Genomic DNA, 23637 nt, shown 5'->3' on the forward strand with positions numbered 1-23637 from the left:
GGAATCGCCAGAAAGCCCTCAGTGCTGGATCTCAGCATCAGGGCAGAAAAATGGGGATGGAGAGGCTCCTTCAGGTATACTGGGCTGAGGCCGTTTAGGGCTTTAAAGGTCAACACCAACACTTTGAATTGTGCTCGGAAACGTACTCAGGATGCGTGCTACTGGGTTGAAAGACCTGCACCGGCTTCCCATCTGCTAATGGGACAGGTTCAAGGTTTTGGTACTGGTGTACAAAGCGCTGAACAACTCAGGTGCAGAATACCTTATCCCTGTATGTTCCAAATGGGTCACTTGTGGGATGTGACACATAGATAGCAGTCAAGTACAACATTCCTAGAGTGGACATGAAAGGGGATGTTTGCTCTAGCCAGTCGGAACTTCCTGTTTCCTCCTGGGCTGGGACATACTTCCTCTCTCATGTGACCTGAGGTGGGCGTGACCTTACCTGTGCAGGTAAAGAAAAGCACAAGGCATGCAGCCATCTCTCTCTCTTCAACTTCCTCCTTTGGAGGACCAACAGCTCTTTTTAGCTAGAGATGACCTGTTGGCTTTCAGCCAACAGAGGACAAAGAGACTATCTCCCTATGGGGTAGACCCACATATATATATCTGTAACTAAGTCTGCCTTCAGGGATTCGTCTGTGAACTGATGATTTTGTGCATAAACTATTTTTATATCTTTAAATAAGATTGTCATGTGTTTATTCTTTTAAGAGGGAAAATAACGGATATTACCAGGAATCTGGGACCTTCTGCTTGCAAGGCAAATAGACCAACTACAAAAGCAAACCGGAATCGAAATGGTTAAAAAAGTAAAATACCTGGGTATATGGTTGTCTCCAAAGAACACAAATTTATTTAAAGATAATTACAAAATAGTTTGGAAAGAAGTTAAAAAGAATTTGGAAATATGGAATACAGTGGTACCTCAGGTTACATACACTTCAGGTTACATCCGCTTCAGGTTACAGACTCCCCTAACCCAGAAATAGTGCTTCAGGTTAAGAATAGTGGTGCTTCAGGTTAAGAACAGTTTCAGGTTAAGTACGGACCTCCAGAACGAATTAAGTACTTAACCTGAGGTACCACCGTAGACTGAAATTTTCATTCTAGGGGAGAATCGCGGTAGTAAAGTCGAACGTGCTACCCAAATGCTCTTTTTGTTTCAAACCATCCAGATAATTACTGGGTTAGGGCAATTCAAAGAGCGGCAGAAAGTAATACAGTGGTACCTCGGGTTACATACGCTTCAGGTTACATACGCTTCAGGTTACAGACTTCCCTAACCCAGAAATAGTGCTTCAGGTTAAGAACTTTGCTTCAGGATGAGAACAGAAATCATGCTCCGGCGGCACGGCAATAGCAGGAGGCCCCATTAGCTAAAGTGGTGCTTCAGGTTAAGAACAGTTTCAGGTTAAGAACGGACCTCCAGAACGAATGAAGTACTTAACCCGAGGTACCACTGTATCAAGGTTTGTATGGCAAGGGAAGAAGCCTAGAATAAAATTAAACTTCGTACAGACAAAAGGGAAAGAGGCGGATTCTCATTGCCTGATCTTAAACTTTACTATGAGGCGGCCTGTCTAACATGGTTGGGTGACTGGATAAAATTGGATAACACCAATGTACTAGATTTAGAAGGGTTTGGAAACAGGTGCAGGTGGCACACATACATACCTTTGGCATGAGAAAGTAAAAGTGCATCGGGTCTTTCCAAACCCTTCCCCATCTAGCCTAGCACCCTGTTTCACAGCGACCAACGGCATAACCAGATGCCCCGATGGCAAATTCTCAAGTAGTTCAGGATAAGGAGCAGTATACATTCCTGGCATCTTCAGAAAGCACTAAAGCAGAATTTTCAAGATCGAATGCGGAAGTTAGCCAAAGCTGCAAGGGAGCCAAGCGAATGAGATCACCGGCATGCGGGTGGATCGTTATCCCCAGTGCTTTATGTTCCCTGGTGCTCAGGAAAATTAAAATACAAGTCCTGAAATATGCTCAGACCAATTCTGAAGAAATAGCACCCAACGTAACGAGATGCGATATCCCAGCCTTTCTCCTTAAATTAAGCCTCTCTTTAGCATTTTTATGCCCCAGTTTGGGTTTTTATAAGCCTGCCCGTAAAGCCAACGGCATAATTAGTCATAAATCCAACCACGCAAAGAGTGATTTCTTGCGGCATTTATTTATTTATTTCCCCACCCCACTCCCTCTCTACATGCACGCAGTGCCTGGATCCATTTTTGTCTGGATTTATGTCAATCCGTCTCCACACGATTCCATCCCACCCGGTGGCTGAACAGGCAGGGCTTCCAAGAAAGCCAGGCTAAGCCTGTCACTGCCGAGCATCAGACGAACGGGACCGCAAGCCCCTCCCCGCAGCATCTGGTGAGCTCAAGGGGATAGGAAATCGGAAGGAAGGGAGCTGGAAAGGGGCCAAAGGGATGGCAGAGTCCAGATCTTCTCCATGTGGAAAAGGCAGAACCGTCCATTTACGAACGCCGTAGGGGATCAAAACTGCAACATCTGGAACCTGTGTTGCGTTTAGAGGCGAGGTTTGGAATCAGAAGGTGACCACAGCACAAAGGTGCCGGGGTGACTTATGAATAACAGCCTTTAGCAAAGGTTTCATGGGCTCTGAAGATGTTTGAACTCAGGACACAAGGGAGAAATGTGCTAAGAGGAAGGCACGTTTGGCAAACCCTCACCATGATCAACTCCTGCCTGGAAACTTATGTCCTCACTGTGGAAGGACGTGTGGATCTGGAATTGGCCTCCACAGTCACTTACGGACAGTCACTTACGGACTCATTGTTGTTTATGGAAGACAATCTTACTCGGCTACAAGTGATTGACAAAGTAATAGAAGAAGAAGAAGACATCACTTTGTACAGCACATAGCACAGCACCACTGCTAACAGATGGTAAATGGGAGCTAGGTAGCACCACAAATCCAGTGTCGAGTGAGCCTCCATCTATTGGAACCAACAGACTTGGAAAATATATACTGTTGGTCAATCACACCTCTGGACCGCAAGAGGGAGCCAAACAATTTCCCATGGGCAATGTAAAGCTCACCAGGGAGAGAGACCTTGTGGGTGGAGGTGGGAGAGAGGAGGGCTTGGAAGGGTTGCCCAAAGCAGTACTACAATGTCACGCTGCAAAAATACAATGAATGGGGTGCTGATTAGGGCTACAGTTTTAAAAATAGGCGATGTGGCAGGATGTAATTAATTAGCAAGATTGTTGGCAAGGGAGGGGCAGAACGGGGGAGCCATCAGCAGAACAAGGGAGAGGGAGAAGGAAGGAAGGAAGGAAGGAAGGAAGGAAGGAAGGAAGGAAGGAAGGAAGGAAGGAAATCAACTGTAGAACTGTAAAGTGGGAAATGATCGCTGAAGAATTGATGCTTTTGAATTCTGGTGCTGGAGGAAACTCTTGAGAGTCCCATGAACTGCAAGAAGATCAAACCTATCCATTTTGAAGGAAATCATCCCTGAGTGCTCACTGGAAGGACAGATCCTGAAGCTGAGGCTCCAATAGTTTGGCCACCTCATGAGAAGAGAAGACTCCCTGGAAAAGACCCTGATGTTGGGAAAGATGGAGGGCACAAGGAGAAGGGGATGATAGAGGACGAGATGGTTGGACAGTGTTCTCGAAGCTACCAGCATGAGTTTGACCAAACTGCGGCAGGCAGTGAAAGACAGGAGTGCCTGGCGTGCTCTCGTCCATGGGGTCATGAAGAGAAGGATATGGCTAAACGACTAAACAACAACAACAACAAAGTGGGAAGTACAGTGGTACCTCGAGTTAAGAAGTTAATTCGTTCTGGTGGTCCATTCTTAACCTGAAACTGTTCTTAACCTGAGGCACCACTTTATCTAATGGGGCCTCCCGCTGCCGCCACATGATTTCTGTTCTCATCCTGAAGCAAAGTTCTTAACCCGAGGTACTATTTCTGGGTTAGCGGAGTCTGTAACCTGAAGCGTCTGTAACCCGAGGTACCACTGTAGCTACCTCCAAGGATCATCTACTCCAACCTCCAGCAATGTAGGAGTCCCAGCTAAACCATCCCTGATGGAGGACCATCCAACTTCTACTTAAAAACCTCCAACAAAGGGAAGAAGGGAATCGGCAGGATCCAAGGAAGGATGCCAGCCAGCAGTTTGCAGGCAGTGGAGAATTGTCCACCCTCTTGTGAACCCCAGAAGAGCCTTGAAGCTGGTTCAGGCCAAAGGGGGTCCCATCTGGTCAGGAGTCCTGCCCTCACAGTGGCCACTCAGATGCCCTAATGGGCAACCCACAAGCAAGACTAGAGATTAACAGCAGCACTTTTTTTATTTATTCTCAGCCAATGGCATCCACGGCCATACTGGAGATGGAGCATAGCAACCATGGCTAGTAGCCATTGAGAGCATTACCCCCCATTCATATATTCAGAGTCAGACCAGTGGCAGTGGTTCTCCAGGGTTTCAGGCAAAGGGTCTCTCCTGGCCCTACATGGAAATGCCACTGGGGATTGAACCTGGGACCTTCTGCATGTAAGGCAGGTGTTTCACTGCTGAGCTACAGCCCTTTCCTAAGGAGCAGAGGAGATCCAAGGTCCAGAGGGGTATGGAGTGTGTATGTGTGCAAGGCGGGGGAGAGTTGGAAGAGATCCTGAGGATCATCTAATCCAGGGGTAGTCAACATTTTATACCTACCACCCACTAATGCATCTTTCTTGATGGTAAAATTTCCTTACCGCCCAGCAGTGCTTGATGGAAGGAGGATTCAGCTTGTGCTGTAGAACCTCCTAGAATCCTGAAACTCCCACTATTGGGCGGTAGGGACCAGGTTGATAACCCCTGATCTAATCCAACCTCCCACAATGCAGGAATATGCCGCTATCTCCTATGGGGATCAAACCTGTGACCTTGGCTCTAACCCAGGCTTCCTCAACCTCAGCCCTCCAGATGCTTTGAGACTACAATTCCCATCATCCCTGACCACTGGTCCTGCTAGCTAGGGATCATGGGAGTTGTAGGCCAAAAACATCTGGAGGGTCAAGGTTGAGGAAGCCTGCTCTAACCAACTGAGCTATCCAGTGGAGATGGCAACTGGTGTAGGGTCTCCAGTCCCAGCGCAGGGATGCCTGGATGTGATGGTTGCTCTGGTCACTGGTAGTGTAGAGATCTGCCAAACACAAGAAGAGGCTGCTGGATCAAGTCGAAACCCATCCAGTCCAGCATCCTGTTCTCACAGTGGCCAGCCAGAAGAGTCTGCAGGATGAGGCCAATGGCCCATTGAGTCTAGAAACCTCTTCTCACACTGGCCAACCAGAAACCTGCAAGCCGGACCCAAGAGCACCTCTCTCCTCCTGCATTTTCCAAAAACTGGTATTCAGAAGCATTAACTCCCGCCGAGCATAGCCATTGTGGCCAGTAACCACTGACAGCCTTTATCCTCCATCCTATGCATTTGTCCACTCCTCTTTTAAAATCATTTTGATGGACATCACTGCAGGAGCAAGTTCTGCAGTTTAACTAAGCCCTGCATGAAGAAGAACTTTCTGCACATAGGTTCTCAAACTCTTTGCTCCTCTGACCAGAGCTGAACCCTGACAAAATACCTGAATCTTCTGAGGGACTTCATGGCTGACCAGCCTGCCTGAAACCTCTTAAGGAGCTGCCCTCTGGCATAAATCTTGCCTATTTTTTTTTTAATTGAGAAAAGATTGCATTTCGCTCTCTAGTAAATCTTCCTCGCCTCATTCTCCACTTCCCCTGCGACACGGCAGGCCCTGTCGCTCTGGCGTCTTGAAGTGGTGGGACTTCCTCTTGCTCAAAATGCATTAATTTGTAAATATCTTCATTTATATGTAAATGTGGATGCCTTATCCCTTACGCCTCCCCAGCCAATCTCGAACAGCGTGTAGGCTGTTTTCACATCAAACTGCTCTTGCCTTTTTGCAGTGATTTTTGGGTTGCTGGGCTGACAACTCCCCGCTACCCCAACCCCAAATATTATTGTCACTTCCACTCCTCTCCTCGCCATCATTTTTATTTCAAATCTCTCCTCTCCTTCCCCCCCCCCCATAATGGAAGCACTCCTATCTCCTGTCCCCAGGCATGTGTGAAACAGAATTTCCGTCGTCTTATGAAGTGTTTTGACATCGTCATTTCCAAAACAGAAACCTCCCTGCATTTTCATTTATTTAGTTTTAAGCAGACGGTGGACTTACAGGGTGAGATGGATAAGAATAAAGTCAGAATTAAAGAATGAAATAGGTGTGTTTCCTGCATTGAAGGGGTTAGATTAGATGACCCTTGGGGTCTCTAGAGGCTACCAGCAAGAAAGAAAAGGGTCCGAGGGTCAGAGAGAGATATCTGGGAGGGTGGTCATTCCCCATTCTGGGTCTGAAGACCCTTCTTTGTCCTGTGGCAATACTGCTCCCACCCTTGAGTGGGGCTGAATCTCCCACACATTACCTGCCCTAGAAAGAAGAGTCCATGCAAAGGGGTGAAAGGAAGAAGAAGTCCCAACAATAACAGATTGGCATAACAAGCTACAAGAATTTGCTGAAATGGCGCTGTTGACAAATAGCCTGAGAGGCAATTCAAAACAAAAAATTATGGAAAAGTGGGATAGAAATAAGATATATGTTCAAAAATATAGTAAAGGTTCGCTACCTATGCTAGCATTCGATTGATGTTGGAGAGAGACCGAGTTGAGAAATAAGACCAAGGGTACATATTGATATAGGGACATGGGTGTTGCTGTGGGTTAAACCACAGAGCCTAGGACTTGCCGATCAGAAGGTTGGCAGTTTGAATCCCCACGACAGGGTGAGCTCCCGTTGCTCGGTCCCTGCTCCTGCCAACCTAGTAGTTCAAAAGCATGTCAAAGTGCAAATAGATAAATAGGTACTGCTCCGGTGGGAAGGTAAACGGTGTTTGTGTGCGCTGCTCTGGTTCGCCAGAAGTGGCATAGTCATGCTGGCCACATGACCTGGAAGCTGTACGCCGGCTCCCTCGGCCAATAAAGTGAGATGAGCGCTGCAACCCCAGAGTCCATCACAACTGGACCTAATGGTCAGGGGTCCCTTTACCTTTACCATTACACATTGATATAGGAATGTATTAGATAAAATGTAAAGAAAAAATAATAATAAGAGTACATTCATTTGTAAAAAAGGAATATACAACGGGATAGACAGGAAGTCCAAAGTGTTGGTACATATATGATTTTGGAATAGTTTTTCGTCCTTGTTTTTCCCCCTTTAGTTTTATAAACTTTGTATACATGCTGAAAATTATATTATAATAAGCCTTGTGATGTAAGTAGATAATGTTTACAATGTAACATAAGTACCATATTTTTCGCTCTATAAGACGCACCAGACCACAAGACGCACCTAGTTTTTGGAGGAGGAAAACAAGAAAAAAAATATTCTGAATCTCAGATGCCAGAACAGCAAGAGGGATCACTGCCCAGTGAAAGCAGCAATCCCTCTTGCTGTTCTGGCTTCTGGGATAGCTGCGCAGCCTGCATTCGCTCCATAAGACGCACACACATTTCCCCTTACTTTTTAGGAGGGAAAAAGTGAGTCTTATAGAGCAAAAAATATGGTAAATAAAACTCGGGGGGAAAAAAGAAGCGTCCATGGGGCATTGCCCTAGGAAGGAGCATCGTGTTCTCACAGTGGCCACCCAGATGACTGTGGGAAGCCTGCAATCAGGATTTGAACCCAAGAGCACTTTTCCCCTCCAGTAGTTTCTGGCATTCATAAGGATTGCTACCACATTGTGAAGGCAGAGCCTGTCCACTACGCCTACTAGCCATTGATATCGCTCTCCATGAATCTGTCGAATCCTCCACCTCCACCTACATTGGTGGCCATCAATGGCTCCTGTGGCAGTGAGTCCCACTGGTTAACTCTTTGCTGTGTGAAGAAGCCCTTCCTTTTATCTGTCCTGAATCTTCCAACATTGGATGCCCACAAGTTCCAACGCGACAAGGTGGGGGGGGGGAACTTTTCTATATCCACTCCATCTTATCCTTGCAAGCCTCTAGACCAGATGGGGCCTTGGTCTGATCCACTGATGTTGTTCTTATAACCAAAATCCTCAGAGATGTGGGCTCCGCCATTGTGGAGGCTCTCAGCAATTTGGGTGAACGGAACGACACCCACCGATGAAATCGTTTCACGACAATATATTATATCTGCACTTGGTGTGATCCGTGAAGATGAACATTCTCCAGGTTCATTTTTCAGCTTGAAAGAAGTGATCCCTTAACTTTTAATCATAGCTCTGTTTACAGCATCCCTGATGAACAGATCCCCCCCCCCCCCCGATTATTTTTGCTGTGGCTACAGCAGCCGCCATTCACCCCTCTGTTTTCATTCCTTCTTGAGCAGGCAATCAGGGATCACATGGACACTGCAGTGCTTTGTAAGCAATCAGATTTTGCCGCTTGCTGATGTTACATTAAAGTAGGGTTACCAGACGTCCCCAGTTCCCAGAGACAGTCCCCGGATTTGCAAATCTGTCCCCGGACAAATTCCGTCCCCGGAATGTCCTCAGATTTGCAAATCTGACCCTGGGAAATGTGGCAGTCGAAGCCTCAGCAGCCCAGAGCTAGTCTTGTAGAACAGTTGGTTCTGGCTGGCTTCAGGAGCTACTTGCTGCTCACTGCCACCACCACTGCCGAAGGTGAACCGGGGATGTCCGGCAGTACAGATCTCCTGCCCCCTTCGCCCTTTGTTTTGACAGATCGGGGGAGGCTCAGGAGTTGTGGGCAGGCGGCCGTTGCCCAGGAAGGGTGCAAGGCCCATGGTTTCTCTGCTAGGCAAGGTGCAAAGCCCTTCTTTCGAAACATAAATGCGCAGAGTTTTTTAAAAACTGGGCAACGGCCACCCGGTGTGATGGCCTGGGATTTGGACTCAGAGGCTGAACCTGAGGAATCCCAGCCTGCACAGGAGTCCCCGCCTCCAGAACCAGCTGAGCCAGGGCTGGGGCTTGAGCCTGAAGGGTCCTCACCTGTGCTGGATCCTCAGGTGCAGGCACCAGCTGAGTCTGCTCTGGCTCCTGAGGTGATGGAGGACCCATTGCCTGCAGGTGCTCCACTCTCAGCCCCGTCAGAGGAAGCTGAGGTTGCCTGCGGTAACCCTCTAGCCTCTCCTGAGCTGCAGAGCTAACCGAGAGTCGAGGTCCGAGTCCAGTCCGAGGTCGAGGGTGCGGTATGGAGGCACTCCGTCAAAGCTGAAGCTGGGTCCAAGGCAGGGAGTCGGGTGAGGCCAGGAACTCTGGCAGAGCCCAGTAACATCTGGAGAGTGACAAGTCCCCCATCCCTGGACTAGACCAGCAGTTACCTTTACTGCTTCCAGCTAACTCCATCACATCTCTGCCTTGTTTTAAAGCAGGGATGAGTAACCCATGGTACCTTCCAGATGTTGGTGGACTACAACTCTCATCACTCCGATCATTGCCTATATTGGGTGGGGCTGATGGGAGTTGGAGTCCATCAATATCTGGAGGACCACAAGTTCTTCATCCCTGAACTAGGCCATCACTTGCCTTTGCCTCCCCTACTCTATCTTTAATGCAGTGATGGGGACCATTGGCTATGCATTCTTGGACTGATGTGAGCTGAAGTCCATATACTTCTGGAGGGCCACTCTTTACTGCCTTAGAAAAGCATTGCTCTTATTCCAAATGGGCTTTAATGTATGGTTACCAGATTTTTTTCAATGAATCCGGGGACACTTTTTAAATTATTTTTTTAAGCTGAGTAGCAACAGGGAGTCAGTAGTGGGGATGGTGAGGCAAAAGACCCTGGGCCCAAGCACACATGCATATTGTATAAAGGAGGCAAAGCCCTTCTTTTGCACCCTGTGAAACATAAATGCACAGTTTTTTAAAAAAACTGGGCAATGGCGTGCTGCCTGCCCGTGACTCCCAAACCAAAAGCCACCCCAAGGGGGAGTGCCTGTAAGACTTCGAGGAAGGGTTTCATTAAATCGTAGCTTCTCCATTCAGCTCTGTCCTAGTATATACAGAGTCTGGTGAAAATATATCAGAGCATCTTACAAAGTGATGCCCTATGAGGGGAGTGGGGAATCCAAAGTGTTTCAGTAACATCACAAAGCAGGTTGAAAGGTTCACCCAAGTTTGCACACTCTTCTGAAACGGTTGTGTTGGCCTACCAAAGGTATCCTGCTAATGTGGAGTTTGTAGCACCCTAAAGACAAAGACATCTATTATAGCATAAGCTCTCCTGGACTCAAGTCCACTTCATCAAATGCACGAAGCGCTAATTTCACTTGTTGGGTGTATAACAGCCAGGTCAAATGGCTGTGAGAGGCAAAGAACTGCAGCCTGCAACAATTCAATTAGAGCTGAAATGCATGCAGAATGAGTACGGGGGCCCTTCACCAACGCAGCATCATTGCCCTTGAATAATGATGACCACTCCAGGGAGCATCCTGGCGAAATGGACAGAAGCGGTCATTAGGGCTGCCCATATAGCCTCAGAGGTGTCTCATCTTGGGGTCACGGGAAAAGAGGGTGTCAAGTCCCATTCCTATCTTTGCCACAAGGTCCCCGCCTCCAGCATTTGAGAGGACCAAAGTGGAGCTTCTAAACCACCAAGAACAAGAAGTCATCCCACACTTTTGTGCTGATTGGATCCAATCAGAGGGAAAGGAGGCAGGTCGGCTACAGGGGAGAGTCTGCTGGAACCATCAAGGCAAGTCTTTCCCCCTGCCTTGCCCCCCTGCCCCCTGCCTGGAACCCTTATAAGGAAAAGATTCTGCTTAATTTTTTTGGTCTTCCCTTAACTTTTTTTTTGGGGGGGGTAGGGGATTATTATGTACTGAGTTGAATAGGATCCAAAAGGCAACAGTCTGATTGGTCCTAGAACAATAGGATTCAGAGTGCAGCAGTCTGATTGGTCCTAGAACAATAGGATTCAGAATGCAGCAGTCTGATTGGTCCTAGAACAATAGGATTCAGAATGCAGCAGTCTGATTGGTCCACAGGAGCCACCCAATACAGCTCCAGGTGGAAGTGAATCCGCAACCTGATTGGCCTACAGATGAATCCCGGAATTAGCCAATCACGTGGGGCCCATTGTGTAAATAATGTATATAAAGCAGACATTCTGGGGGAACTTCCATTCCTCCTCACCACTATGAGCTGAATAAAGAGCATGAAATCCACTCTCGACTCCGAGTATATTTCAGGGATGTTCAGTGCCTTTTAGACAGGAACACAGATATGTTTGGTTTTCAATGCCGTTAAAAGGTTTTGACCCTGTATCATTGTTTGTATTTGTGTTACTGCATTTGCATGCATCTGTTTATTCCTGTGAGCCTCTTTGGGGCTGAAAGGCAACACACACACACACACACACACACACACACACACACATGTATATCTTCTTCTTCTTTGGCGATCACTCGTAGCCGAGTAAGATTGTCTTCCATAAACACAGTTTTAACAATGAGTCCGTAAGTGACTGTGGAGGCCAATTCTGGATCCGCACGTCCTTCCACAGTGGGGACATTGGTTTCCGGGAGGGAGCTGATCACGATGTGGATTTGCCAAGCGTGCCTTCCTCTTAGCACGTTTCTCCCTTGCGTTCTGAGTTTGCCTTCAAAGTCCATAACACCTTGGTAAAGGCTGTTCTCCAACTGGAGTGCTTGCAAGCCAGTGTTTCCATGTGCCGGTTCATGACTAGGGGCTTCCAAATTTCACGATCCTGCCCCCGTCACCATTTGCCGATCGCCATGGGACATTAGGGGTTTGGGTTGGGTTTTTGGAAGATGCCCGTGCATGAATTTGTTTTATGTGTGTAGATCAGTGCATGCTGATCAATGCACAGTCTTCGCAGGAGGGCTCTGTTCCGATGGCATGAGTAGTCATGACGCATCGGTAGATCCTATCTGCTGCAGCCTTCATCTGCCTTCACAGCCGTTGTAACATACCACTGATGAGGATCACTCGCTGGATCATCACCTTGTCGTGGTGAGTGGGCTTGCACGTTCCTATGACCTTTGTGAGCAAAGCCATTGGGAATCTCGTACTCCCAGCAGGGTCACCCAAGGCGGTAAGGTCAAAGGGAAGGAGCTAGACAAAGAATGATCCAAGAAGTCCTCAATGGCAGAACAGGCGGATATATATATATGCCAGTTACATAACGTTGGAGTGAAGACCAGCTCCTAGGGTGCCTATGGAGAAGAGGCACTTGAGGAACACAAAGGAGTTATTGTTCTGTATGCTCCAGAGTTAAGCATTTAGGAAACACCAAAAAAACATGTTTCAAGAGAATGGTGTGCATGCTCTGTCCCGTATTTTGAGAAGTTAGCTCAAATGCACATAAATGTATCAAACAAATGTTGGAAATGTAAGGACTATGAAGAGTCATTCTATCCTATGTGGTGGGCTTCCAGCAAGTCAAAGGCCTTTACGGACATGAGATATGATGAAATTAAGAAACATTTTAAAGTGACTTTCCCCAAGATCCCAGAATCCTTCCTGCTGGGGATATTAGACAGCAAAATCCCAAAGGAAGCCTCAAGGGTATTTATGTATGTGACTACAGTGGCAAGGATTCCCTATGCACAGAAATAGAAGGAGGAGGGAATACTCTCAAAGGAAGAATGGTTGATGAAAATCTTGGAATACTCAGAGATGGCAAAACTGACTGCACTTAGAATCCTTTAAAGAAGACTGAAAAGCATTTCTAGTTTATATAAAAAGTTATTTACCATACGCAAATGCCGCAGTGGGGTTTGAAGTGTAAGAAAACAGCAGAATATATTAAGAAACATGTTAGTGAGGAGGAAATTAGATAAAACAGAACCTTAAACTGCAACTGTATGCAATTTGAGTTGTAAACATTGATGACGGGTGAGCGGGGAGTCGCTGGTTTTGTTGAACTGGAATATAATTGCTGAGTAACAAATGTAACTTTTTCTATGGAAAGAAGAATAAACTATTATTGAAAAGAAAGGCAACACATGGAGAACTCTCCTGAGTGTTGCAACGCAACCCTATTTATTGGTATTGTATACTTGCACAATTATCGTATAATCTTAGAAGGGGGCATGGATCAGAGGGAACATGGCTGTGACTGTCACAAATTTGCCACTAGGGCACTGTCTGGGCTCTGCTGCTCACAGGGAGGGAGAGGGGCTGGGCAGTGGGGTGGTCAGCGCAGTGTGGACACGTCAGCAGACCGAACTGGACACTAGGCCAATGTGCCGACGCAGCACAGACTTCCTTCCTGGACCTTAGGAAGCAGCAGTGACTTCAGTGCCTGGAGGCGAGATATGTGGCGTTGCCCGCCATCACCCGCCACTCCTAGAAATGACATGGACAGCGACTTACCGCACCGTGGACTGGTACACCAGGTCCTCCCTCTTACGGTAGTTCTCCATGTGCGACTGGTTGGTGGAGAACATCGCGTCGAAGGTGAAGATCTTCTGCTTGATGGTGCCACCATCCGTCACCTGCCAAGGGGAAAGGGAACGCAGTTGGAGGGGGTCCAGAACAGGAAAGCAACTAACACGCTTCTAACGTAACTCTTCGGAAAAGGGTGAGTTATTTCATGAATCATGGAAGTTTCGAGTTGGGTCCCCCAAAGATCATCTAGTCCAACCCGCGGCAAAGCAGGAGGCTTCCTTCCTTCTCCCCTCCCTCCCTTCCTTCCAGGAATCAGTTACCCAACTGCTAATATGGCTTTGCAGCCAGGCCCCTTATCCCATCTTCCTCCCTGCAGAGAAGCAGCTGGAAAACTGTTGCACTGCCAACCTGTTCTGCCAGGGTGATGGCATGGAAGGTAAGGACTCTCAGACTGCGGAGACTAGTTGTTAGAGTATCTGAGGGGGACATGGGAGACCAGGGTTCAAATCCCTGCTGGCGTTGAAGCTCATTGTGCAGCCTTGGGTCCAGTCACTCTTTCTCAGTTCACAGGGATTAAATGAGGAGTCCGGACCAGGACCTAGGAGACCAGGGTTTGAATCCTGCCCCCCCCCCCAGTCACAAAGCTTACTGCAGGGACCTTGGTGCAAGCCACTATCTCTCAGCCTAACCTACCTCACAGGGTTGTTTTGAGGATTAAATGGGTAGGGGGAGAAGCACCACCTTGAACTCCTTGGGGGAGAGGTGGAACATAAATGCAACAAACAGTATTAATAACAAAACAGCCACCTCATTTAATTCTTACTTCTCTCTCTTTCTCTCAGACCAGCCAGATACTTCAACGTCGCCCTCCCCTCCCCGTTTCCACCCTTCAGCCAAAAGATTAGAAAACATTATTCTCCCTCTCCTTCTCTGCTTAGCTGCAGTTAGGGCATGTTTAAAGATAAATTAGTACAAACGTGGCGAGAAAAAGGAATTACCCAGGGAATATTTTTCCCCTCTAAAAAAAGAAGAAGAAGAAAAGATATATATTTGAAAAAGGGAAGGGGGGAAAAAACACAAGGAAAGAAAGCAGCCCACTTTGATCCGCGAGCTTCAGCAATCGCCATTCAAAGGCCGGCAGCAAGGGAGATGAAACCAGAAAACTTGCCGGAGGGCCTGGAGGAAGGCGAGGGAACGAGGTTGGGCCACCGCCGAGCTCTGAAGATCAGGCCGTAGCTTTTAAAGTCTTAGCAAGCATCAGGGGGGCAGAAAGACTTCAGATCTTGCTTGGTTATTTATCTCTTGCACATTTGAGCACACATTTTTGCAGGGTTGCATTTCTTCCCCCCACTCTTACCATTATACATTATCTTGTGAAACACACACACACACACACACACACACACACACACACACACACACACACACACACACCCACCCCATAACCTTGTGATGGATTCTGAGGGCACAGCTAGCTACAGATCTAATCTGCTTTCACAGTCCCTCCATTCTGTTTGCACTGAACTGCAGACCCTCCAAGTGTCCCTATTCTCCAGGGGAAGTCCCCGATTTAGAAAAGCCATCCCAGTTTCTGATTTGATCCCAGAATGTCCAGCTTTTCCTTAGGCTGTCCCTATTTTCATCAGAGAAATGTTGGAGGGTATGGCGTTATCCAACCCCCAAGCTGTCTGAAGGCAATCCTGTATGTTTAATGTTTATTATGTTTTGATACCTGTTGGAAGCCACCCAGAGTGGCTGGGGCAACCCAGTAAAATTATCATTACAGAATGGGACGTCCCTATTTTCATCGGAGAAATGTGAGAAGGGTATGGAACAGAGGTGGTTTGGCCCAGTTTCCAGCCATGCAGACGAGAATTGCAGGCCCGGAAACTTGGAAACCTTTGGCCAATCAGAACAGACAACTCCATACCCTCCCACATTTCTTTGATGAAGATAGAGACATCCTATTCCATCATCTGGGATGCGGGTGGCACTGCGGTCTAAACCACAGAGCCTACGGCTTGCTGATCAGAAGGTCGGCGGTTCGAATCCCTGCGACGGGGTGAGCTCCCGTTGCTCGGTCCCTGCTCCTGCCAACCTAGCAGTTCGAAAGCACGTCAAAGCGCAAGTAGATAAATAGGTACCGCTCTGGTGGGAAGGTAAACAGTGTTTCCGTGCACTGCTATGGTTCGCCAGAAGCGGTTTAGTCATGCTGGCCACATGACCCAGAAGCTGTACGCCAGCTCCCTCGGCCAATAAAGCGACATGAGCCCCGCAACCCCAGAGTCGGCCACGACTGGACCTAACGGTCAGGGGTCCCTTTACCTTTAAGTTTCAGTTAAGTCTGCTGCAACTGGATTTCTTATGGACAGTGCCAATCCTGAACATATTGGATTTGTGACCATTATGCTCATTTGCCTTCAGTAGCAGTAAAGCTCTGCTGGATAAAATACAATTGCCTCTGGTTTATTTGGGGGGGGGGGATCCTGAAACATGTTCAAGTTTTTATTCTGCTAAGTAGACATTGGAGTTCTGCTCTGGTTCAATATTGAGTGGAATTTCCATAACAAGAGGATGTTGGACTAGATGGGCCATTGGCTTGATCCAGCAGCAGGGCTCTTGTGGGGAGCTGTGCCGCAGAGGCCAAGGGAACTAGGGCAGGTCATAAGGCTTTCCCCAGCCACCCAAATAGTTTGGACTACAACTCCCTGGGGCTGATGGGAGATGGAGACCAAAGGGCAGTTTGTCCCTGCAGGAGGCAGTGATGGTCACCTGCTTAGGCTGTTTTTTAAAAGAGGACTAGGCAAATCCATAGAGGCTATGGATGGCTACGAGTCCTGATGGCTGTGCTCTACCTCCTGGGTCAGCAGCAGGAATGCTTGATAGATACTGCAGAATGGCAAAGTTCTCTTTTGCTTGGGTCCTGCTTGTGAGTTTCCCATCAGGGCATCTGGGTGGCTCCTGTGGAAACAGGATGCAGGACCAGATGGGCCATTGGCCTGATCCAGTAGGATTTTCTTGAATTCTTATGTCCCAGTTCTAGCCTTCCTAACCAGAGAGAATGGACAAAATGTTCTCTGCGGCTGCCATGGAATATCCTGGTTTTCCTGGCAGGGGAGAGAGAGAGAGAGAGAGAGAGAGATCTCCACCTATTTTATAAGGGCCCCCCTGGATCAAACGTTCCCTTCCCCTCCACCGAGGCTGCTCCCATCCAAGTTGCGCCTCGTCTCGGAGATAATGCACGACAAGGCACGAATCTGCTAATGAAATAACGCACCTGGAGGCAGTGTCAAAATGTCTCTTCCAAGGGAAATGTGAAAATGCAGATGGTGCTAATAAACTCCAGAAGCAATGTCTGGGGAATAAATAAATAAATACGTGGAGAGACGGCATTATTGGCACGTGATGGGAGAGGAGGAAGGGAAAGGAACGGGGGTTAACTTTATGCCACTCTTGGCTTCCCCCTAAATTATCCTGGTAACTGTAGTTTGCAAAGGATGCTGAGAGTTGATAGGACACCCCTATTCCCGTTACAAAGCTACAAATCCCAGAGGGGCTTCACAATCTTTCTTTCTTTCTTTTTTTTTTTGAATAAATTCTTATTAGGATTTTTTTTTAAAGGTTACAGAAAAAAAAGAAAAAATATAAGTCAAAACAGAACAATCAAGGAAGAAAAAGAAAGAGCAATACATAAAAAACAAACATCATCCAAAAACAGAGGAAAAAAAGAAAAGAAAAGAAACACGTCAAACCTTTACATCACTTGCTTTCATTCACTTACTTCCTTGACCTCCTCACACCTCCCATTTTTGTATTCTAATTCAGTTAGATATTTCAGCAAATCCTTTCCAGCTTTGTTTTTATCTTAATAATTTATCTTAATATATTGTGATTTTGCATTCTCTTCTTTCACCAATTCATTTTTGCTTAATCCTTTATATCTTTTCTGCTAAAACCACATCATTTTATTCCAACATCTTTCTAACATTCCTTAATTTTACAATATTTCTGAAGATAAACTTTAAATTTTTTCCAATCTTCTTCCACCGACTCTTCTCCTTGGTCTCAGATTCTGCCAGTCATCTCAGCCAGTTCCATATAGTCCATCACCTTCATCTGCCATTCTTCCCGGGTGGGTAGATCTTGTGTTTTCCAATACTTTGCGATAAGTATTCTTGCTGCTGTTGTGGTGTACATAAAGAAAGTTCTATCCTCCTTTAGCACCAATTGGCCGACCATGACCAAGAGAAAGGCCTCTGGTTTCTTCTGGAAGGTATATTTAAATACCTTTTTCATTTCATTATAGATCATCTCCCAAAAGGTCTTAATCTTTGGGCACGTCCACCAAAGGTGAAAGAATGTACCTCCAGAGGGGCTTCACAATCAACCCCTCTTGCCAGGGAACACTGGAAAAAAGAGAGGGTCTCCAAACAACTCTCAACACCCTCAACAAACTATAGTTTCCAGGATACTTTGGTGAGTCATAACTGTTATAATTGGAACAACAGTACTGTAAATATTGTAGGCAACATGATAGCCACCAGTGCTGTGGGGTCAGTGGACTAGAGGGACTAGGCTAGTCCTTTAAATGTCCCCCTGGAGCTTCCTTTCCAAGGTCCAGAAAGCTTTTGCTTGGCTTAGGAAGGGAGGCACGATGCTCTGATGCAGAGCTTTCTGGACTTTTCATGTTGGTTACACACTCTTTAGACATCCATTATTTCGTGACACAATAAATCAGTTTCACTAACAAAACGGAAGTTGAACTAACCCCTTTCCAGCCCTGGGAGCAGAATGGGGAGCATTTGCGTGACACACCTACACACTGCAGCTGGCATACTAATGTGTCGCAACACACGGTTTGGAAAACTCTGCTCTGATGGGATCCAAAATCCCTCCTGCCACCTTCCCAAAGCCCAGGAAGGTTTAAGGAGGGAGGCACGAAGCTCATGCACACAACATTGGTCCTCCCACTGCTCTCCAGAGCCAGTGTGGTGTAGTGGTTAAGAGCGGTAGTCTCGTAATCTGGGGAACCGGGTTTGCTTCCCCGCTCCTCCACATGCAGCTGCTGGGTGACCTTGGGCTAGTCACACTTCTCTGAAGTCTCTCAGCCCCACTCACCTCACAGAGTGTTTGTTGTGGGGGAGGAAGGGAAAGGAGAATGTTAGCTGCTTTGAGACTCCTTAGGGTAGTGATAAAGCAGGATATCAAATCCAAACTCCTCCTCCTCCTCTTCTTCTTCTTCTTCTTCTTCTTCTTCTTCTTCTTCTTCTCCAAAGCTGGTGCCTCTAACCATAACTGTTCCCCTATGAAAAAAATCACTGACAGCACTGATAACCACCTGTAACTATTTGTGTGGGATGTGATACCTAAGTAGCAGTCAAGTACAATATTCCTTGTTTTCCTAGAGTGGACATGCGGAGGAATGTTTGGTCCAGCCAGTCGCAAGCTTCCTGTTTTCTCCTGGCTGGGACATACAGTGGTACCTCAGGTTAAGTACTTAATTCATTCCAGGGGTCCGTTCTTAACCTGAAACTGTTCTTAACCTGAAGCACCACTTTAGGTAATGGGGCCTCCCGCTGAGCCGCCGGAGCACGATTTCTGTTCTCATCCTGAAGCAAAGTTCTTAACCCGAGGTACTATTTCTGGGTTAGTGGAGTCTGTAACCTGAAGCGTATGTAACCTGAAGCATCTGTAACCCGAGGTACCACTGTAGAATGTCCCTATTTCCTTCAGAGAAATGTTGGAGGTTATGGAAGAAGATCCCTGCCCCTGAATTAGACAAATAGCCCATCTAGTCCAGCGTAATGCAGAAGGACAAGGCATGGTGCACACACCCCTCTCTTTGACCTTCTTCGTCATTGGAGCAGCTTTTTAGCAAGAGCAACAGAGGACACTGGGATTATCCCCATATGGGATAGATCCTGATGTACTATATACTTTGTAACTAAGTATGCCTTGAGGGATCCAACTGTGAACTGAATGTGTGAGTAAACTTCTTTTATATAAGAAATTTTATATACCTTGCTTTTATATGCTTTACACAAGATTGTGGTGTGTTAATTCTTTTAAGAGGGATAAAGGGGAATTTACCAGGTACATACAATTCAATACTGAATTGTGTGATAGTGAGAGACCAACACAAGCCTGCAACCAGTTATCTGCTGTTTAAAAAAGGGAATGTGAAACTCTGCTAAGTAAAGGAACTTGCTAGCACAAATTAGGAAGGATATTAATAAACAATATATCCTCTCCTGCCTCCCTGAACAGTGCCAGAACTTGGAGGATGGAGCAATTTTTCTTCCTGCTTCTCAATGGTGCAGTGTATGCCGGCGCTGCCTGGGACAGGCATGTAGGGTGTGCCCTGGAGGGGGTCGGAGCACAGGGGTGCCCTCCTAGGTGCCACAGTTCAGGGCAGGAGGGGGTGGGGAAACTCCTGCCCACTCTCCTCCTGCTCTTAGGCCTGACCCGGGGGCAGGAGCTGAACCAGGCACAAGCGCCGCAACCAAGGAACAGCTCCTTTTGGTGCGGAGCCAGGCTCCGATGAAGGAGCCTGCTGTGGGGGCACCTGTTTGCGCCCCCTCTCAAAATTGCACCCGGGGCCATGGCACCTCCAGCACCCTCCACGCTACTCCTCTGCTGCTTTTCCAGAGGACAGGACCCAAGCCAAAGGATTCAAATGGCAAAAAAGGAGATTCTGACTAAACATTCAAGAGAAGTTGTTGTTGGTAAGAGCTGGTGGACAGTGGAACAGACTCCTTTGGAAGGTGGCAGACTCTCCCTCCTTGGAGGTTTTTAAGCAGAGGTTGGCTGGCCATCTGTCAAGGATGCTTGAGTTGAGATTCCTACATTTGCAGGGGGTTGTATGAGACAACCTTCAGTGGTAACCCGCCTCCCCAACCCTACAATTCTGTGATACTATGAAATTTATTATGCAGATGTCAGTTGTCATGGCAGCCAGAAAAATAAATCAGAAGTCACCATTTCCATTTTTAAACATGCTTCAAAGAACCACTGTCTTTCAAAAAATAAAAAAGAGAATTTCAGGTCAATTCCTTTGGCAACCATCACAGGTTGACTCCAGCGCTGGAGTCTCCTTAGAATTCTTCTCCTTCCGTGGATCAGAGCCTGGAAAACTGGACTAGAGAGTTCAGAGCCGCAAGACCCAATTCTTGCAAACACCCTTCCAGAGCACCCTCTACACAGCAGGTAGCCAGGCCTCCATCTAGCTCTTCAAATGCACCCTGCGTCGTCCCTCCTAGCTGAAATTTCACTCCATTTTTTTTTATTGCGCAGGAACCAAGAGGAATTTGGGGAGGGGAGAGAGAATGGGGTGGGGAGGGAGGGAGAGGAGCTGTCAGTAAAACTGTCTCCTCAAATTTATTTGCTCAGCCAAGGTTTTATTGCAAAGAAAATACACACTCTCACATACACAAGATAAAGAACTGGAGGGGGAATTATCCAGGTCGTAAATCCCTTCACACTTTGTAGGGATGCATGGTGGACGTTTTCAAGGACACAGACCATATCAGCAGCTCTTTAACATCATCGTGTATATTATTAATTGTTGTTCTTGATTTCCTTATTTGAAAACTCTTCCAAGAAGCCTGGGAAAATATCACATAAATGGGGGCTTTAGATCAGAAACCAATGGGGAGGACAAAACAAAGTAGCCCCCAAGATTAACCATGTTGGGTTTTGAATGTTCATAGAATTGTGGAGTTCGAAGGGACCCTGAGGATCATCTAGACCAACCCCCTGCAATGCAGGAATATGCAGCTGTCCCATACAGGGATCAAACCTGCAACCTTGGCTTTAAGCCACTTCCGCCCTTCGGAGGAGGTGGGGTTGCGGGCTTCACGGCCCCTCCATGCATGCAGTGGGTGGAGGCTAGCCCTCGCACGATTGGGGGGATTCCCAGCTGCGTCACCCCCTGGCCGGCCCAGGGGGCGTGGGCTGCCCTATAAAGGCAGGCCGTGGCTGGGGATCTCCCTCTTTGCCGCTCATCAGCTGTTCCTGTTTCCCACCCTCCCGCCCTAAAAGGTTTTCGTTCTTTGCTATGGACGTTGGTTGGTCACTGTTGAGGGGCCTGGTAGGAATTTTCCCACTTGGCAAATTGGCACCAGCCACTTGGTTTTCACCTACCTTGTAGCAAATCACCACAACTTTCTTGCTATTGGCAGTTAGGCATTGGTATAGTTCTGTAGATGGAAGAGGGGAGGTAACGCCATCACCTGCCCCGTATATTGAAGGGTAGTCCGATAAAGGATTGGGGGGGCGTGGCCCTGTCCGAAGCCTATGGAGATGAGGGCCTAAGGCACGCCCCCTAGCTGATGTGCATCATTAGGACTCCCTCTACTGGTGGTTAACCCTTCCCGGACTTCAAGCGGATGGGCTGAAGTCGGATATAGTCGGTTAGGACCAATGCCTAAGCCAATACTGCTCATCACCTGTAACCAATAAAGTTGTGGCCCTTTTTAGCCCATTAACCTTAATAATTGTGTCATGTGTCATTATTTCCACTGGAGACGGGAACTTACCACGCAACCAGCACTATGCTCTAACTGACTGAGCTATGTTGGAAGATTCAGAACAGATAAAAGAAAGTCCTTCATTATGCAGTAAATATTTGAACTCTGGAACTCCCTCTCATAGGAGACAGTGATGACCATTGACTAGGGTGGCTTTAAAATAGGATGGGGCAACTTCATGGAGGATGAAGCTATCAATGGTTGCCCATCGCAATGTCTGTGCTCTGCCTCCATTGTCAGAGGCAGCAATGCTCCTGAATACCAGTTGCTGGAAACTCCAAATGGAGAAAGTGCATTTGTGCTTGAATCCTGTTCGCAGGCTCCCCACAGGTATCTAGGTGGCCACTGTGAGAACATGATGCTCAGCTAGATGTGCCCTTGGCTTTATCAATTGGGAGCTTTTTATGTTCTTATAAATGGCCTTCCAAGTTCCCCAAGCCCCAACTGGAAAAAAAACGACTAAGGATCATTTCTTCCAAATGAACATAGGAAGCTGCAAACCACATCATTGATCCAACCAGCTTGGGATTGTCTACACCAGGTTTTGACAAATTCACGGAGGGTTTAGCAGGGTCAGCAAACTTTTTCAGCTGTGGGCCAGTCCACTGTCCCTCAGACCTTGTGGGGGGCCAAACTATATATTTTTTGGGGGAGAAATGAACAAATTCCTATGCCCCACAAATAACCCAGAGATGCATTTTAAATAAAAGCACACATTCTACTCACGTAAAAACACCAGGCAGGCCCCCCAAACAACCCAGAGATGCATCTTAAATAAAAGGACACATTCTACTCATGTAAAAACACGCTGATTCCGGGACTGGCATGGGACAAATTTAGAAGGCGATTGGGCCGGATCCGGCCCCTGGGCCTTAGTTTGCCTACCCATGGACTAAATGGTCAGAATTTGGGAGGTTTCAGGGAATGGAAAAACTTCACCTCAGGTCAAATCCACAACGGGCTGCAACTACAGTGGTACCTCGGGTTACAGATTCTTCAGCTTACAGACGCTTCAGGTTACAGACTCTGCTAACCCAAAAATAGTACCTCGGGTTAAGAACTTTGCTTCAGGATGAGAACAGAAATTGTGCTCCGGCGGCGCAACAGCAGCAGGAGGCCCCATTAGCTAAAGTGGTGCTTCAGGTTAAGAACAGTTTCAGGTTAAGAATGGACCTCCAGAACAAATTAAATACTTAACTCGAGGTACCACTCTATCCCAATTTACAGGGGCATCCTCTTGCAAATTTGCAAACACACACTTGCTGCGTTTATACAACAAAAACACCCTTCTCTCTCTCTCTTTTTTAGAAAGAAGAGGAGGTGGTACAGATTTATCCATCCTTCCTACAGTTTCTGTATGACGTCCAATGTGAGCTGATGGACAGATCCTCTCTTGGTTCTAGGGAATGAAGGATGGCGATGGAGGGGCTTTGTCAGTTTTGATAGTTGTCAGCTCCTGGCTTGGTGTTGCAATTGACATATGCTAGCCATGAAACTGACGTCTCGATCAAAAAATATAAAGCTTGGAGTGGGGGGATGGTGTGCAGAGGACATTTCTTTCCCCGAACACCGCCGAAAATCCTTTAATTGGCAGCACCCACCTGAGAGAAGTGGCAAACATGAAAACGGATTTCACGCCAGCTCAAATTATCTACCCGTCTTCTGGCTAGGCCCTTCAAATGTGATGGGTCTCTTTCGACGGTGCAAAAACAAACAAACAG

General features: G+C 47.1%; 1 protein-coding gene across 1 annotated transcript in view; it reads right to left on the bottom strand.

The window, feature by feature from the left end:
* IGSF21 (immunoglobin superfamily member 21) overlaps positions 1-23637 on the bottom strand; it is a 237216-nt gene that overhangs the window by 94816 nt on the left and 118763 nt on the right. The window contains exon 3 of the mRNA XM_081871132.1: positions 13374-13495. Coding sequence (XP_081727258.1) covers positions 13374-13495 — 122 coding nt within the window. The remainder of the gene's footprint in view (positions 1-13373; positions 13496-23637) is intronic.

This window comes from Podarcis erhardii, assembly GCF_964252035.2.
Source record: "Podarcis erhardii genome assembly, chromosome: 7".
Classification (NCBI taxonomy): domain Eukaryota; kingdom Metazoa; phylum Chordata; class Lepidosauria; order Squamata; family Lacertidae; genus Podarcis; species Podarcis erhardii.